General features: G+C 37.5%; 2 protein-coding genes across 3 annotated transcripts; one reads left to right on the top strand and one right to left on the bottom strand.

Moving 5' to 3' along the window:
* The first annotated feature begins 12,137 nt into the window (after window positions 1-12,137).
* Window positions 12,138-13,946, top strand: LOC145132390 (uncharacterized). Its single transcript, XM_079067148.1, has 4 exons — window positions 12,138-12,463; window positions 13,312-13,415; window positions 13,534-13,663; window positions 13,758-13,946. The coding sequence occupies exons 1-4, from the start codon at window positions 12,353-12,355 to the stop codon at window positions 13,794-13,796; spliced, it is 384 nt and encodes a 127-aa protein (XP_078923274.1). The 5' UTR covers window positions 12,138-12,352; the 3' UTR covers window positions 13,797-13,946.
* Window positions 13,947-13,983: 37 nt separating this feature from the next.
* Window positions 13,984-15,843, bottom strand: LOC145132388 (PGR5-like A protein). 2 transcript variants are annotated; one of them, XM_079067147.1, is made up of 7 exons: window positions 15,403-15,841; window positions 15,244-15,306; window positions 15,078-15,164; window positions 14,763-14,994; window positions 14,574-14,647; window positions 14,340-14,438; window positions 13,984-14,242 (listed from the first exon to the last, which is right to left on the bottom strand). In XM_079067147.1, exons 1-7 carry the CDS (start codon window positions 15,664-15,666, stop codon window positions 14,150-14,152), a joined length of 912 nt encoding a protein of 303 aa, XP_078923273.1. In that variant the 5' UTR covers window positions 15,667-15,841; the 3' UTR covers window positions 13,984-14,149. The 2 variants fall into 2 exon arrangements, with proteins under 2 accessions (XP_078923273.1, XP_078923272.1); XM_079067146.1 differs by having other exon boundaries at window positions 14,340-14,647; window positions 15,403-15,843.
* Window positions 15,844-18,369: the final 2,526 nt, after the last annotated feature.

Consider the following 18,369-nt stretch of genomic DNA (forward strand, 5'->3'; position numbering starts at 1 on the left):
ATGCAAAAGCATTTCATTTCAATGAGAGAGAATTTTTAAGTTCAAAAAGTGGGGAATAGCATCCAGAGCCCAACACGGGTCGTGTCCAACTTGGCCTAAATTGAACACGGGTCGTGTTCATGAAAAAATATACCATTTTTCATCCAGAGACCAACACGGGTCGTGTTGGATTTTGGCCCAAAGTGAACACGGGTCGTGTTCATAAAAAAATGACCTTTACCCATACAGAGAGCAACACGGGTCGTGTTGAGTTTTGCCTTATGCTCAACACGGGTCGTGTTCGTGCTTCAGTCAGCATAAAAACCCCCAACACGGGGCGTGTCAATTTGTCCTGTGGGAACACGGGTCGTGTTCGCGCAGCAGGCCTGGTTGTTTTTAATGAAAAAAATCGGGACTTTACCTCATTTACCCCCACAATCACTTCATAACAGCCCCTCTCTCCCAACAAAAACCCTAGGTCCGATTTTCATCAAAACCTTTCAATTTCTACAAGATTTTGGTTTGCATCTCCAAAAAGGTTTGATTTTTATCATCTATACTTCATCTTCTCCATCCTAAACATCATTTTCTTGCATTCTAATGGTGGATTTGGGGGTTTTGACAAACCCTAGGTCCGAAAATCTCATATGAATTTGGTGTTTTTGTGTCTTAATCTTCAAAAGGGCAAGCTTGGGGAGGTTGAAGAAGGTCCTTCACATCAAGAACAACACAATCCCACGCACGATTCGGTAAATTCCTTCCAACTCTTCACTTGTGAGATTTGTGTTCTTGAGTCAAATTGCTTGAAATTGTGGTCAAATTGGACTTGATTCTCAATAGGAAATCATTCAAAACCAAATTTCCCGCGAAATTTTGGTGGTTGAATTCGAGTTGACTGGACCCGTCAACAGTTGACTTCTTTTGACTTATTGACCGGTTGATTTTTAATTTGTCCCAAATTGACTATGGAAGGTGAACCTTCTAAAAGGCTTAGACGCACCAAATCATACGCCCGCCGCAGTAGGCCTAGGTCCCCATTTCCATCACCTCCACCTAGGTCCCCATCACCACAACCCAACCCGGCTCATGGTGGTGTCGTGTTTCTTGGCCCAATTCAAGAGGGAAAATTTGAGGCATTCCTTCAGTGGGGTCATGCCATCCAAAAGTTTACGCATGTGCCATCCCTTAAAGAATTGCACATTTATAAACAAGTCCAAACCCTGTTTCGCAACATAGGATGGCACGGGTTATTGAGGGTCCACGAACTGAGTTACAAAGTCCCAACAGCTGAGTTTTTATCCTCAGTTTATTTGGACCATGGGATCCTCTACTTCCGTCTCATGAATCAAGATTATGAGATTTCCTTGGATCAAATTAATGCCATTGTTGGGGCCCCAACTGAAAACACATTTGGCCCCACTGACCTAATTCAAGGATACTTTGATTTGACATGGTGGACCCAACTCACCCATTTACACCCATACGTCTCTAGCGCTGCTAAAGCCTCATCACTTATCCATCCCGTGATGAAGGTGGCCCATAGAATCATTTCTTCGCTCGTCGCCCCTAGAGAGGAGCGAAGCACCATCAGCGCGCTAGAGCTCAAAATCCTTTATGCAATGGCTCATCTCGAGGACAACCTCGTTCCTCATTATGGTCAATTTTTGTGCCACAAACTCATCCGCCTGAGCACATCCCTGTCGGGAAGGATTTATTGTGGGGGTATTGTTAGCATGCTCGCCAAGAGCGCCCAAGTCCGAACCCATACCCCGGTCCCCACCAGCCACTGCCGGGTGAGCCTTATCTAACCACTGCTGTCCTTGAGTCCATACGACTATTTCGTTCGGCAGCGGATGGAACACACCACTGGACCGTGGGTCAAAATCATGATCTAAAGCTCCTCATCACACCAGAAAACAAAGGCATTCTTGATCTCCGAAACCCCATTCACATGACCGATTGGCAAATCATGCCATACATCTTCCCCCACTCATACTCCACTGAGGTAGATGAGCAAAGTGAATAAAACGAGGAAGGCGGTGATGATGATGATGAAGAGGAGGAGGAGCCCCACCATGCTCCTCCCACCGGTGGTGCCAGCTCATCCCATTATGCTGCACCCCCATCTTATCATCAACAGTATATGGATGAATTCCAGTCAATCCATACCCGCCTCGACACCTACCAGCAAGATATTGCAAGCCTCACTCAGAGTTTCTCTTCCTTCACTACCCAGTACGCTCGGGATCAAGAGCGTCAACGCAAACATGAGGAAGATTTTTGGGCTTAGACCCGAAATTCCGGTTATTATCCTCCTCCTCCTCCTCCGTTTTAAGTTGTTCCTCCCTCTTCAAGCATCGGGGACGATGCTTATCTTTAAGCTTGGGGAGGGGTAGAGTCACATTAGGTTCATGCATCCACGCATCATTATAAAAAATAATATATATATATATATATATATATATATATATATATATATATATATATATATATATATATATTTCCTTTTTCTTTCATTCTGCATTTATAAAACCCAAAAACATTTTTAATTTTTATTTTTATTTCAAGTTTTTGCATTTCATCATTTGCATGCATATTCATCAAAAAAAAAGTGTACGAGATGATGACACTCTTTACATACAAGTGCTCCATGAAGTGGGAAAACAAAAAATCAAAATGAAAAAAAAAATACCGAAGCAACCGGATAGTTACCGGAAGTGTAGAATCCACTGTCATAACTAGGGGACCCAAACACCGTAATTCGAGACCCTAGCCTTAGATAATAAAAAAAATTATATTGAAACGTTTTTTGGGCTGTAATAACAGCTCTAGGATGATTTGCTTCTGAATGTATAAAAAGAATCTTTATCGACAACTCTGGACCCACAGAACACGGACCTATTTGTTGACACGCGTTACCCCCGCCGTAACAGAGAGTTTAAGTATCAGATCCACACAGTCAAGAAAGAAGGAAGGGTACAACTGTCATATCTAGTACCCAAATCATAATTTCAAGTGCCAAAACGAAGAAATCTCAAGAAATTTCAAAAATGAAGATTGAAGAATCCAAGTTCAAAACGAAGTACAAATCAAAGTTCAATCAAATCAAAAGCCAATTCAAAGTCAAATCTGGCGAATGAAGAACTGTGTGATATGATACTTGTGGCTCTCGAAAAAGTGAAAGCATAGGAGTTGGGCCCCTTCGGGTGGGCTCACTGTTTCAGCGAAAGCTGATTCGCCGTGACGGGTTCTTAAGGATGCGTCGATTCTGATTCTTGGCCATCTAGTCTTAAGGACATGAGATCCGGACTATGTTATTTTCGCCTATAAAGCTTAGTAAGGTATAAAGTTTTAATAAAACTAGGGTTGGATTATTGGGTTACACCGTTTCGGGTCTTCCTCACTTTCGGAGTCTGTGATATATGGAAGGAAGCAGGATGGTTGCCTAGGTATTAATGATTGGAGCCATATTGATGTAAAGTCTGATCGTACTTATATAGATTATTTACTTGTGCCTTAAATTTCTTTTTGATACATTTTGTTTCTTTAGTGCTTCTGTACATATTTTTCTTTTCCTTTTTCATGGTTTGCATTGCATGCATTCATTCCTAGTCCTTAGGACCTTTACGTCCCTTTTTGTTCTAAGTTTCTTTTTGTCATCTAGAAATCGTCCAGTTTTGTCTGTTTCTTGTTCTTTCTTGAGGACAATAAAGGTCTAAGCTTGGGGAGATTTGTTAGGTGCATTTTGTGCACCTTTTTGCACAACCTTTAGCCCTTTTTATGTATGTTTTTAGCATAATTGTTCTTTGCTTTTATTGCATTTCATCATATTTAGGTTAATTTCTGGAACAACCTTATTTGCACTCTTTAATGTCATTTTCAGGTAAACCGGAGGTTGGAGCGCGCTTTAGGAGGTGCCGGGGCGCATTGGTGAAGATTGCGGGATGATCAGGCGTAGAACGGAAGAATTGAGAAAATCAAGTTTGGATTCGGAGTCAGAGGGCAACACGGGGCGTGTTGGGTTTGGCCTAGAAATCCAACACGGGACGTGTTTGACCATTCCAGGCACTTTGACTTCACTGAACACGACCCGTGTTCATTTAGCCTATTTGGACACGGGGCGTGTTGGTCCAGATGAACATTTTTGAGCATTATACTTTAGAGTTGGAATCGAGGATTGAAGGGTGTGTTTTCACTTAACACGACCCGTGTTGATTTACTCTATATCGACACGGGCCGTGTTCAACTTAAAAACTGCTTTTTGGCAGTTTTTCCTATTTTCCTTATGTCGAGAATGGGGTCATTTTGGGGAAAAAGAGAACACACCAGAGCACTTTTGGAGAGGAGAATTCAAGGGTTTTAGCAAGGGTTTGTCCGTTAATCATTGAAAAACATTTTAATTTCTTCTTTGTAAGCACTTTAGCACTTAATTTCATCTTTTAAACTTGTTAATCTTGTTCTAGCCATGTGTGGCTAGAACCCTAACTTCTCCAATTTCATGTTTTGACTTTTTGGTTGTGAATCAAATCATATGACCTGATGTTTGTGTTTAATTTCTATCTAGTGAAACTGTTTTTATTTCAATCGAATGTTTGATTCTAATAATGATTCTTATTGGCCATTTGAATTAGGGTTAGGTCATTCAAGTTATTCATTTTGCAAAATCCGTAATTGTTTTGTGAATTGAACTAAGTAACAAGCATTAAATTGATTTCTTATGAATGAATTTAGTGTAAATCTTTTCACACATTCTTACGCTCCCGAGCTTGTGAGGAGTATTGGGTGTTGTTGGGAACATTCACAATAAGCTTAATGCATTCTTTTAATCTAATTCTAAGAGCTTGTTTAGATTAGGTTAGCAAGGTTAGGATTAATCAAAGAGCTTGTTTTGATTGATTAATGTGGTGAATGGAAAGTGTTAGAGCTTGTTAACACTTTCAAGTACCAACTTAGATAGAATGAAACAAATGTATTGTCATCTTTGATTCACATTTCTGGATTGTCATTCATGAAGTTGGAGTCCTTACAAAATCTGAACTTAATTCACGCCTTTAGTTGATTGCTTATGTTTTTAATTGTTTGTTTAATCACTGCATTCTAAACCCCCCTCTCTTTACTATTGGTGACCATAGTACCTTGTGCAAAGAGGTATAGACCAATTGTCCCGTGTCTCTGTGGATCGACCCTACTTGCCTTGTACTACCTTGTACTACCTTGTAGTGCAATATAGTAGTGTTATTTTGGAGTATATCGTACCCCTATTATTTGTTGGGTCTGACACACCTAACAAATATGTACCCAAAAACACTCATAAACACTCAAGAAGCTCAAAATGTTCACAAATGGGGCTAGGGTTTCGAGATGAACCTTTCGAGAGGACGGAGGCTGAATATGGAGAGAGTTTCCAGGAGTTAAGTTGCTTAAATAGGGCTCAAACCCAAAAAATTAGGGTTTGCACCTTTCAAGTCCATTTTTCATTTAAACAACTTAAAGTCCATTTTTCAAGTCCATTTTTCATTTAAACAACTTAAAGTCCATTTTTCAAGTCCATTTTTCATTTAAACAACTAGGGTATAATTACACCTAACATACCGGATAAAGTCCATTTTTCATTTAAACTTCTAACGACCATAACTTCTTCGTTCTAACTCCAATTTTGGCGTTTTTTATATCCACAGAAAGGTCTTGAAAAGCTCTAAAATCCTATCTTGTTAAATTTGTCTTAACACAATTTGAACTCAAAACTATAATCCTTTCAAGCAGTCTGACACCTATCTTCCCCAGTTCACCCTTGGCTCCCACTCACGATTCAAATGATTATATATCACAACCAAAATTGTCAACCTTCAATAAGGCCTAAAATTTACTTTCTCGAAGCCCTAAGGTCTTCACATAATCGATTTACGGCTTACGAGCCCTGAATTACAGAATGATCCAAACAGGGTGTTACATCTCAGCTGCATAAACGCTTGGTTGATGATTCCGTAGTAGTTTCATTGGAGGATATTCAGGTTGACGAGCATCTAAACTATATAGAGAGACCAGTTGCGATCCTTGATAGGACGATGAAGACGACGTGAAACAAGGGAGTGGATCTGGTGAATATGCAATGGCAGCATCATAAGGGTTCTGGGTAGACGTGGGAACCCGAAGAAGAGATGAGAGAGCATTATCCAGAGTTATTTGCAGCAGAGGACTTCGAGGAGAGAGTCTGATTCAAGTGGGGGAGAGTTGTAACACCTGTTTCATGTATGAGCTAATCCATTATATTTAAGTCTTCATTTTGGGTGTCCATGACATGGTGGAGCCTCACCACGGCGTGGCGATATTTTAAGGATCATGGGATTTAAAGACCTGCCACGGCGTGGCCATATGTGCCACGTCGTGGCAGCTGATTTTAATGAAACCCTAATTTCCGGGCTTTGCACCATATTTAAAGGAATGTAGAGGCTAGGGTTTATTCATCCTCAACCTCCATCACCCTCAAGCTTTAGAAACCCTAACCCTAATTCCTCATTGTGAGTTGTGAGTCTATTTTGATGATTTTGGTTGCTTTTGAAGGACGAAGAGGCATTAGAAAGGATTGTGGTGCTTTTTGGCTGAAGTGAAGATCTCTTTTGGATATCTTTGGACCTTTATAAGTGTCCAAGCTCCTTGCTTTATGCTTCTATGATTATATATCTAAGATTTTATCCTATTTTCTTCTTGTGTGACCTAGTTGGAATGGAAGGATTCCATAAAGATGGCAACTTTATGGATCCTAGAGGTCCCTTTGAGATCATATGTTGTAGATATGATGTTCCATGGTGAATGTTATCCTATGCATGAGTTTTAAGCCTTTTTATAACTCTTTTAGACATAAAATGGAGGAGACATGCATTGGACATGCATGCCCATAAAGTGGCCAACTTTATGGCTCTTGGGGTGAAGGAAAACCCTTCTGGAAAGTTTGGGATTGTGTCTTTTTTAATTAAGGACTTAATGGTTGATTTGTACTTCTTGATGACCTTTGGAACCTTGGTTTAGAGATCTTGTCTTAATGGATAAAGTTTGAAACTTTATCCATCAAGACGTTGGAAAAGAGTAGATCTGGGATTTTAAGCCCTTGAAAATGATTTAAAAGCAGCTTAACTCGATTAAGTCATTCAGACTGGTCCCCACGACATGGCGACCAGAGACCAATCCACTGTTTCGTCGTTTTGCGCCCACGGTGTGGATGGGTGCTGATGGCATTTCGACTTCTTTGACTTGGATCTAGATCGGGTTTAGACTCGTGGGCCATGACGTGGACAAGGATGAACACAACGTGAATGTCAACTAAAAATTGACTTTGTCTTTGACCGTTGACTCTTTGACGTGAGTTGACTTTTAGTCAACTCTTAGTTTTTGGAAGGTGGGCTAATGGTTTACCTTGTATGAATAACTAGGTAGGGTATAATACCTATATTTCGGCAGTGAGAGCAGTAGCAGTTGATTATCGTCTGAGAGGTGAGTCTTTTCACTGTACTTGCAGGTCGAAGGCATTAATGTAGGCCCAATGAGTTATGTATGTAGGATGCTACCTGTCTTTGTGACTCTTGCATGTGTTTGTATGTATGTCGCGCGGGGTCCATTATGTAATCCCGGGCGGGGCCCGATGGAAACTGGGTGGGGCCTGATATATGTATGGTATGTGGTATTTTGTGGAACTCACTAAGCTTTGTGATTACGGTTTTATGTTTATGTTTCAAGTACTTCTGGTACGAAAAGGAAGAGCTCGACTTGATTGCATCACATCCACCGGTGTTCCGTATTTATGACATTGTGTTGTACTCTGATAATTATTTGATACTCTTCTATACTTAGATGGGTTTCAGAATGAATGAATGATGGTTTTGATAGACTTAAACAAAAAAAAATTATTGTTATTTTTGGGATGTTTCATTATGGGACCATCTAACTTTAAACCTAATATAATGATCCTTCAAAACTTTAAACCTAATATATATTTCTCTTTTATTGAACACGCAACCACCAACATCACCGAGAATCTGCACCAGTGCCGGAAAATGAAGCACCACCAAAACTATGCACAACCACCATTGGAAATCCCTCTTTACCGACGCCACTAACCACCACCTCATTTTCCCTCCTTTTACTCACAAAACCCAAAAAATGCATCAAAATAAAATCAGAAAATCCTAAATCTTTCTGTAACCCCATGAAATTATATCAAAACAATCTAAAAAATTTGAAATATTTCTCTAAATCCAGCAAATGCATAAAAAATTTCAGATGGGTATAGTGATTGACTCTTCCAAATGCATACCGGAAAATGTCAAACGAGGGTTTGGATTTTGACACTTCGGATAGCAACGATGATTTAGGGTTCCGGGTTACCCGTCCCCTTCTCTAACCATCTTTTTCCTCTCCTCCATCGTCTTCTCCGTCCGAGTTTTCCGATCTATTCTTCCTTCCGTCCAGGTTCGCCAGAAGTCGATGTCTTGAGAAAGAGAAATGAGTACGAGAGAGAGAAAGAAATAGGAGAAAGAGCGTTGTTGGAGACGAGGTAAAGAGAGATGAGTGAGTGAGGGTTTGATGGCATAGTCAGAGGTATCTTAAAGTGGTCGGAGATGCCTTGGAGCAGCCGGAGTACTAAGTCGGTGGTGATGCAGGTGGTCGGTGTGGGTGGTGATGGTGGAGGGGAAACGTAGTGAAGAAGAAAGGGGATAGGTGGGTTATGAACAATTTAAAGGGTTTAGGGCTATTTATTACTTAAGGCATTAAATAAATATTTTTTTTATAATAAACAAATTAATAATTAATTAATAAATAACAAATAAATACGAAAATAAATGAAAAAGAAATAGAAAATGGTAATATTGTTTGTTAAAGACGAAACATGTAAGTTTTAAACAAACAAGGGACGGTCCGAGTTAATTTTTGAAAATATGGACTAAACATGTTTTTTGACATTTACACGATTCATGTAATTTACTCTAATAATTTCATATGTAGCCGATGAAAAATAAATAGTGATTCAAAATATAAAAAGTAAATTACAGTTTTGGTCCTTATGGATCGGATATTTATGCATGTTTAGTTATAATATTGAAAAATTAATATGAGTGGTCCTTATGCATAGGGTTGTAAACGAACTGAATGTTCGGCGAACTGTTCGTGAACCGTTCGACGGGAAGTTCGTTTATGTTCGTTTATTTAATAAATGAAAGAACATGAACACAAATTCTCGTTCGTTTAGTTAAACGAACGAAAATGAACAATGGTCTCGTTCGTTCGATTACATTCGTGAACGTTCGTTTATGTTGTTCGTTTATATAAGTTCCTTTTATGTTCATATATGCTTAATTGTGTTTTATTACATTACTATATTATATGTTCATTTATGTTCATATGGGTTCAATTATGTTTATTTATCTTTGTTCATTTATATTTGTTTGTTTATGTTCGTTAAGCACGTTCACGAACATGAACAATGTAATTTGTTAAACGAACGAACATGAACAAGAAAACTCGTTCATTTATCCGTTCGTGTTCGTTTATTTGTTCGGCTAACTTAAACGAATGGACATGAACAAGCCCCCGTTCACGTTCGTTCGGTTCGTTTACAGCGCTACTTATGCATGAAAAACCCACCACTGTTGGTTCCTTAACCCGCATGGGCGGAGCTTATATATGGCCAGGGGGGCTGTGCCCCCCCCCCCCCTATTTTTTTTAACAATTAGTCCATAACTATTTAAAAAGTTACATATTATGCCTAAAACTATAAAATTTGACTTCCCCCCCCCCCCCTCCTGTTCTTCAATTTTTATACATATTCAATTTCGCCCCCCCCCCCCCCAATCAAAACTTCAACTCCGCCACTGTTAACCCGTTATCGTCAATGACGATTTTATCTATGTTTTTTTTCTTATTTCTTATTTTCTTCCTATATATATATATATATATATATATATATATATATATATATATATATATATATATATATATATATCACATAACACCTTATGAATAATATACTTTCTATTCTTCAAAGTTTTGCTATAAAAATTTCAATACTTTGTTACTTTTCGTCCCTTCTTAACTTTTTCAAAGTTTTGTCATTAAAATTTCAACACTTTGCCATTGTTGGTCCCTACTCAACTTTTCATCACATTAGTTTGTGGAGTTGACACTTTTGGTCCCCCACATTCGATATTCTCTACTGTTAGCCACAAAGGTTTCAAGAGTTTGCCCCTTTTGGTCATTGGCATTTACCAAATGTGACTCTTCAACTTTTTGTCATATTAGTTTGTGGAGTTGACGCTTTTGGTCCTTATACCTTCGATATTCTACTATACAACCCTACTTTCCTCAAAACATTACACACACACAAAATAGAAACAAAAAACGAGAAGAAAAACCAAAGAAACACTGAAATATGTAAACATTAAATGAATGGGTCCCATCAACCCCGCCCTTAAATTCACCTTGGGTGTCGTTGACTCCAGCACTTCCGCCCACTATCACTAAAATTGCCAAACACCAACATCACCATTAAAAACGTCACTCACAACCATCGCATTCAAACCATATCCGCACTCAACCCCTCTCTTGACCAGCTTTGCCTTCGACAAGACACTGTCATCACAATAGTCCAAATAAGCTTTAGATCCAATAAAAAAAAACTTGCGGTTCATAAACCCTTGGTCCTATAGGGTAATGGTAGGAGACGAGGTGAACGAGGGTCCATAAACAAAACCCGTGATCCTTTGGTAGCACCAATATGAACATTAAGTGGTGGTAGGAAAATGAGAGGTGATAGAGGTTTATCAATGATGGGAGAAGGATAATGACGTTGATAAAGATTATTGGTTTTAGAGCCGTCAACGATAATTGCAGCTATGGCAACGAGTGTGATGGGTGTAGACCTGGCAAAACCTGACACAACACGACACAAACCCAAAATGAAAATAGAGGGTTTGGGTAAGAGATTTCTATATGTTTAAGTAATGAGTTGACACGGCACGACATGACATGAAAATTAAACGAGATGGGTTAGGTTCAAGACTTTCAATTCAAAGATGATTCGAATATGATTCGTTTAATTATATATCATTTTTTATAGATTTCATATTTTTATAAATATATTATATGTTATAGACTTGTAGAAGGCAAAACTCAAGAATTAAATTAAAATACAAACTTTCAAAGTGACTTAATTTTACTCATCATCACCACCTATCACTTTTGCTCTCCAACTCTAAACTTACTATGAATTTTGTTATTTCACCTCCCAATTACAGTGTTTCACTTTTTCCTTTTCTCCTGTCATCCCATACTTTCCAATCTTTAAAATGTTTCAACCTAACGTGACATAACATATTTATAAGGTCGAAACCTTAACTCAAAGCCAGACTCAAAATTAAATTGGTTGATACGACACAATAACTAAACGGGTCGAGTTAGGGTTAAGCCCTCTCAACCCGTTTAATGTTTTGATACGACACAAATCTGACACGAAACGAAACGTTTGTCAGGTCTAGATGAATGTTATGAGAGGGAAAGAGCATTAAGGATGGAGGTCATTAGAGGGGACTTTTATCTAGGGGTGAACATTTGGACTCGACCGACTCTTGGACTGGACCAGTTTTGCAGAAATTGATGGACCTTGTATCGGACCTGTTGAGGCTTACCATATCCGGTTGTCGGTTCTATGACGTCTGGGTGAGCATTTGGACCGAGACGAACCAATTCTTGGACTGAACCGGTTTTGTAGAAATTAGTGGACTTTGGATCAGACCTGTTGATGTTTACCATGTCCAGATCCGATTCTCGATCCTAATGTCCAAATGTTTACCCCTACTTTTATCCTTTAGGTTTTTATTTCACCTTTTAACTTAATTATAAAAATTGTCCTTAGAAGTTCCGAAAATGATAATATAAAAAAATTAAGACTAAACATATAGACGAATACTAACCATATGGATAATTTACTCTATAAAAAAATCGATAAAAGTGTAATTTAGCTATAAAAAAATCGATTCATTCAATGTCACATGCTAATTCTGTTTTGTTATTTTTTACATGTTAAAAAACACATTGCAATGATTACTGGTAATTGGTAAATAACTGAATACATATATACAACTTTATTTTCGGAAAATAGGTGTTTGAAGGGTGGGAGTATTCCGATTTGACTATAAATCATTCTAGCCTGTATTTGGAATACAAGCTTTGTTTATATCGCCGAGGGGTACAAAGCGCAAAACCCTAATTTGCTCACTGATACTCAGTCCCGTGAATTAACTCTCGAATCTTAATCTGTTCTGATTCTATCTGTTTCATCGAATTCTTCCTGTGACGATCGCTTTGTGTTATCATCATCTATACTATGGCTGTGAAAGAGAAGAAATCACCAAAATCAAGCCTCAAACTTCATAGCAGCCACGTTTCTCCTCTAAAGTTTGAGAAATTGTTCGATCCAGAAGCTTTTTGGGACAAGGTCTGCTTTCTGAATTCAATCTATTTTCGTGTTTCTCATAAAGTTATGCATCAAATATGATCGTCACAATGTATTTCCATCCTTGATCCTGTTACGCTGTGGCAAAATTTCACATGTAAACCTTAGTCTGTAGGGGAATTTGATTTGCGATTTATTTCTAGGTTCCATGTTCTTGTTGGTTTCCATGAGTAAAATTTATGACACCTCGCCGCGGTGAACGCTAGAATCTAGATGCAAGATTATGACATCTAATTAATATAGGGTTTAATGTTTGCGCTAATAAATTTATATGATCATAACTATGAGTGCGAATTGGAGTTGCAGGAAGCTTCTTTATGGAAATTAAAAAGCAAAAATTTGTTATCAAGTATCAATGTTAGCTGACTCTACTGTGGCTATTATATATTTATATGCCTTGAATTTAACCTGAGTTACCTTATAAGCACTAACTGTCTATCAATCTTGGTATGAATGAGAGGATATATCGGATATAGATTTTTGGGAAAATGGCAGAAAATAGCAACATTCTTTCTTCTTGCTATCAGTATGGGCGATGTACTTTTCTTTTTTATCCATGATAGCAACATACTTATATTCATATTTACCGATAACAGTCTTGCTTTATTACTTAGTAAGTTAATTAGTCATGGTTTGGTTTCTCTATAAATGTATTCCATGAGAATAAAAGATGTGTCTTCTCAACACATTATTACATACTAATGACTAATCTATATTGTTCTTCTCATCTTTAGACTTTTTTTTTCTACCTTTAATCCTTTAAAAATATTAACAATTTAAAAGATGGTTACCATTATGAACTCTGTTTTCCTGTGATCCATTCAATGCAGGACCAATTAGGTGATGTACTTCACTGGATTCGACAAATAGTTGCCCTTGTATGTGGATTGATATGGGGTTCAATTCCATTGGTTGGGGGCATATGGATTGTTGTGTAAGTTGATTGCTTCATATCCACTATCCAACTATTTCTTGTGTCGACTTGGCATCCATGTGGCGTTGACGTGGCATCCATGTAGACTTTTCTTAACATGTAGTGTCTTTGGTTTCAGATTCCTGCTTATTTCTTCTGGTATAATATACGGATATTATGCAATCATATTAAAGGTCGATGAAGAAGAATTTGGTGGGCATGGATCCCTTCTTCAAGAGGGTCTTTTTGCTTCAATAACACTCTTCCTGGTAATTTTATTTTTCATGTTTAATCAGTTGTTTTAGGGTACACATACACATTACTATTTTATGGTGTTAACATTAAATTTTTTTTTTTTTTCAGCTGGCTTGGACTCTGGTATACAGCTTGGCTCACTTTTGATCTGGTTAATTTCATCATATTATTTGCAACATGTGTAAGACATTTGATTCATTAGTAGCTACGGTTTTGTTATCATATATACATGTAGAGTGCAATTATATTATATTCAATTTGATTTGATGCTTGTTGCAATAAAATGCTTTCTATTTATATCTGTTCTCTACTTTGTGTTTTCAAAGCACAAATCTATCAAAGAATAATACAATTCAACAAGTTATGTAATTTGTATTTACTAAATATCTAGTTCATATAATAATAGCTACAATTCACATTTTACAAATTTGTTGCTATACTTGCTTGAGATCTTTGTCTAAAAATAAGAATGATCTGATATGCAAAAATCATTTATATCATCAAGTCCATCTTTGTCCTCTGTTTGTTCGTCTTCTTCTGATCAAATATATTCGACCATAAACCCATCTCTTCCCTGGGCTTGCAATTGATTTCTGTGTACAAAACAAAAAAATTTATTAAAAAAAATAATAATAAATAAATAAATAAAATCTTGTAACATGAAAATAAATATAATTTTACACAATTTACCTCGACTTTTGTGCGAAATTCTAATAAGCATTCACATACATGACATTCAGCTTTATGTGGGGAATTACTAAATTGATTCGATTTCACAAATGCAAATACCTGCATATTAAAGCAATGATTTTTTGAAAGAATGGAATCCATCAAAGGAATTGGAATACAAGAGAATTCCAATTCCATCAGATTCCTTTGGCATCCACAAATCAAACACGCCCTAAAAATTGTAAAAAAACTAACCTCCTCCCCACAATTTGGGCATGCCCCTTTTATCGCCACCAAGTCATTTTTCCAAAGGCCTTTAAGAGCTCCAACTGTTGGAATTTAAAAAGAACTTTAAAAAGGGGGGAAATGGAAAATGTAAAACAATCTTTAGAGCATGTGAATGAGACGATTCTAATTGAGTAAATGTTGAAATTAACTTATTACCAGCAGCTGAAGCAACTGGATAGCCAATCATGGATCCCAGCATCATTACAAGCATGCCATTCATCATGGCAATCAACTCAAGAGCTTGACTACTGGTAGACAATCCTGAATCTATGGCATCTTTAAAAGCTTGGCCAAAAGTGTAAACTACAGGCACTAGACACGCAGAGCTTCCAAATCCAAGAAACAATAACCACACACTTGCTAATGCAAAAACCTGAGAAGGATCTTCCTGCCCTACATCCATGTTATATAACGTTTTAATGGAGGAATATTTGATTTACAGAATCGTAATGATTTCATACAAAAAATTACCTCAGCATCAGCATAAGTTGAGTGTTGCCTTAAACTGCAACGTGGATACTTCACAACGTACTTTGATCCATACCACCGTAACTTCAACTGTTTCAATTGCTTTTCTGAAAGTAAGTATATGAAATGAAGATTGATAGCTTCAATTGTAAACAGAGTTTGAGATTACCTCTACTCTATCAAACATGTCATCAACTATCAATGGTTTTCCACTATAGTACGCATCCCGCGCCTATATCAGATGATTCGAGAAACGTAAGGAAATTAGTAACTGATCATATCGGGAATTCAATTTCGGAAGGTTTTAATTGTTGAAATAGATACGTACTTGACGATAGAGAGCTTCTAGGGTTTCCTGACTGGCGCTTTCGATCGGACCGACGAATAAGCAGGAAGGTCCCTCGAGGAAGGCTTTGGATGAAGATTGACGGATGTGGCTGCTTCGAATTGAAAGTCCATTGTTGCTGCTGTTCTTACAGGAAATACGAACCAGCGGCGACGGAGCTAAGGTGCGGCTGTTTCTGGAAAGCTCGACGACGGTGGAGCCAATAACGTGAGGCGTCGGCACGTTGGCGCTGGTTCCAGTGGCCATAAAGTGGAATTAATGTGTGGCGATAGTTGTCTCCGGCGGAATAGTAGCGTGTGCGTGTGGCGTTGAGGTTGTTCGGAGACGAAAGTATCTATGACATTGTGAACGGCAAGTTGGAGATCTTTTGTGGCCACGAATTCAGAGTGCGTCTTGAAAACGAAATGACGAAAGCGCCCTTTGAGATTTTACACAAAAGACATTTCATTCTTTCTTGGACTAATTTATAGAGATGGTACTTAAAGTATAGTAAAAATCTCGTTTTAAGTCCAAAATTAAAATTCTGGCACCAACAATCCTTACGTTTTAATTTATGACATGGTTGGTCCCTCTCACTAACACAATTAGTAAAGAACAGCTAATGTGATTAATTTGGCCTTTTTGTTTTTTATTTTTTTCTTATTTTCATTATTTATAATTAATATGTATTATAGACACTACATACCTCTCTCTTCTCACATATCTTTCTTGCATTAGCCTCTACCATTGTCAGTGGTGGAGCTTAAATTTTTCAACGGTCTACACATTCACATTAACAGGGGAGTGTTGGTGTGTTGCAGTCCCTTCCTCGATCAATGGCTTCATATCGAACGGACCTACACAAATATGAAGGTTTTGATTTGAGGAGGATGAAGGAGTGGTGTTGACGGGAAATTATCGACGATCGGTTTTGGTTGTGTTGCACCTTGCAAGGATGCCCCCTTGACCACACCCATTGACCAACCAATGTGACTGTTGTCAATTTAATTTATTCAAGTGTGCACTCAGCACTTGCAAGTTCGGATTATAGCTAAAGTTGAATTCAACTTATTTGAAACTAATATTGATTGTACTAAGTAGCTTAATGACATTAAAATCACCAACATAAAGGGGCAACGGGACGTGGGGATAGGTTAGCAGGATGTTAAGAGAACTTTCGTAGTGCCTGCGCTTTTGACTTTAAATCAAACCGTAAATACCCCTCTAAAACTTGTTATGTTTGAATCTTGTTGTCTGCTACGACTGAATCCCACTATTAGTTCGACAATTATCGTAGACGAAAATTAGCAGGCATACGAATTCCAGATTTCGGCCGGAATAAAGTTATTTGTACGATTATTATCTTTTTGGAAGCCAAACGCTTGAGAATTAACATCCATGGGCGAAGTCGGTTTTTGTATTTCAGGTGAAGAAGAGGAGTTACAGGGATTGGGGCTGGGGCTCCAAAGTCTAAACAAAATAACAATTGTTGGGTAAAGTCTAACTAATGGGCTATAGAAGAAAATTGAACTTTGGGCCTAAACCCATCAACTTAGGGTGGATAGCTAACGAATAAACGTTAGCTACTTATTCTTGATCTTTTATTTTCAAGTTAAGAATAGCAATAATGTTTACGAAAATGGTAGGTTTTCTCCCTAAAATTTAGATCATTGACATTTTTGTTTAATATAAAATAGACTTAAGTTGCTGGATATTTCAATTTCCCCGGGAATATTTCTAACAGATTTGGATGTAAAAATGTACCTTATAATATCCCACAAAATTAATGTTATTAAACGTCAAAATTTAAAAAAAATCTACCTTGGACTTTGCAAAATATAATTTTTTTTGGACAAATGTATGTTTTTTATTCAAGTATCTCGCTAAATAAAATCACAATGAGATAGAAGACAAACCAATAACAAACTATGCCACTATATCTTTCTGGATTGCAAAACCAACTTTTTTTAAAACTACGTCCACGGATCTTAGGGTCGTAAGATTAGAATGTATGACATGTTGCACTCGTTTTAGGACCTTCATCGCTTCTGGTGCTAGAAAAACCAAATGTATCAAAAACAAATAGTACAAACACGTGTTGATTATCAATACACATCTTTTCGTGTTTGGCCACTTTACTTGATGCCATTTTAAAGCAATTTGTCATGCAATGAAACCCTCACTCCTCAATCCCACTATGGGAAATGTAACAACCCATAATTTTCATAAACATTTAACTTTAAAATTCTGGAAAAGTATCAGAGTTTACATGCATTTCACCAAAAAAACAGAGTTTCATAAATCTTTTAAAAATATTTCCAGAAAACATCAACGGGTGTTACGAATTCATAACCTAACCATAACTAAAGCAAACAAGGACAAACATGAAATAAAATTCTAGTCTGACGTCCTTGATGCTTCTAAGTCCTCACACCCTTCTGTTTGCTACCAGAACATGTAAACATAAGTAAACAATATATGTTAGACTATAAGTCTGGTGAGTTATAACATAACATAATATACATCATAATCATACAATATTGCTCAAAGTTCACATATTTAGCTTATCACAATAGTGACCAAGCATCTACTCTGTTATCGGGTGACAAACAACCGATCATCATCTTAGTTTCCATGCAAGACTCTAAGCACAATCTTTCCCAGGGATCCCTTAATCTAATTATTTGTGTGCATGTACACAGACATCATACAACATAACATAAGTTATTTATCATAACATAATCTAACAATGATGTAAGCAACAATTGTATCCATACATTCACATCTTCTATATCACATAACCATACTCTAAATGAAAGTATAACTCACCTTTTGTTGTGGAATAACAACCTACTTCCAATTTCTCCAAAGCCTCTCTTAAGAGGCTCCAAATCCTTCCTCACCACCACCTATGACATTCTCATACACTAAGCCCCTTATACATGTCTTAATCCATTAAGACATCGTTAG

The sequence above is a fragment of the Lactuca virosa genome, chromosome 8 (assembly GCF_052849685.1).
Source record: "Lactuca virosa cultivar CGN04683 chromosome 8, Lactuca_virosa_CGN04683_v6, whole genome shotgun sequence".
Lineage (NCBI taxonomy): Eukaryota > Viridiplantae > Streptophyta > Magnoliopsida > Asterales > Asteraceae > Lactuca > Lactuca virosa.

Bases quoted from the DNA above. Each gene is read 5' to 3' on its own strand.
- LOC145132390 (XM_079067148.1), top strand. From the start codon at position 12,353: ATGGCTGTGAAAGAGAAGAAATCACCAAAATCAAGCCTCAAACTTCAT. The intron at 12,464-13,311 runs GTCTGCTTTCTG...CATTCAATGCAG, and splicing joins CAGAAGCTTTTTGGGACAAG to GACCAATTAGGTGATGTACT. The intron at 13,664-13,757 runs GTAATTTTATTT...TTTTTTTTTCAG, and splicing joins CTTCAATAACACTCTTCCTG to CTGGCTTGGACTCTGGTATA.
- LOC145132388 (XM_079067146.1), bottom strand. From the start codon at position 15,666: ATGGCCACTGGAACCAGCGCCAACGTGCCGACGCCTCACGTTATTGGC. The intron at 15,165-15,243 runs GTAATCTCAAAC...CAATTGAAACAG, and splicing joins ACATGTTTGATAGAGTAGAG to TTGAAGTTACGGTGGTATGG. The intron at 14,995-15,077 runs GTAATTTTTTGT...GATGTAGGGCAG, and splicing joins CAACTTATGCTGATGCTGAG to GAAGATCCTTCTCAGGTTTT.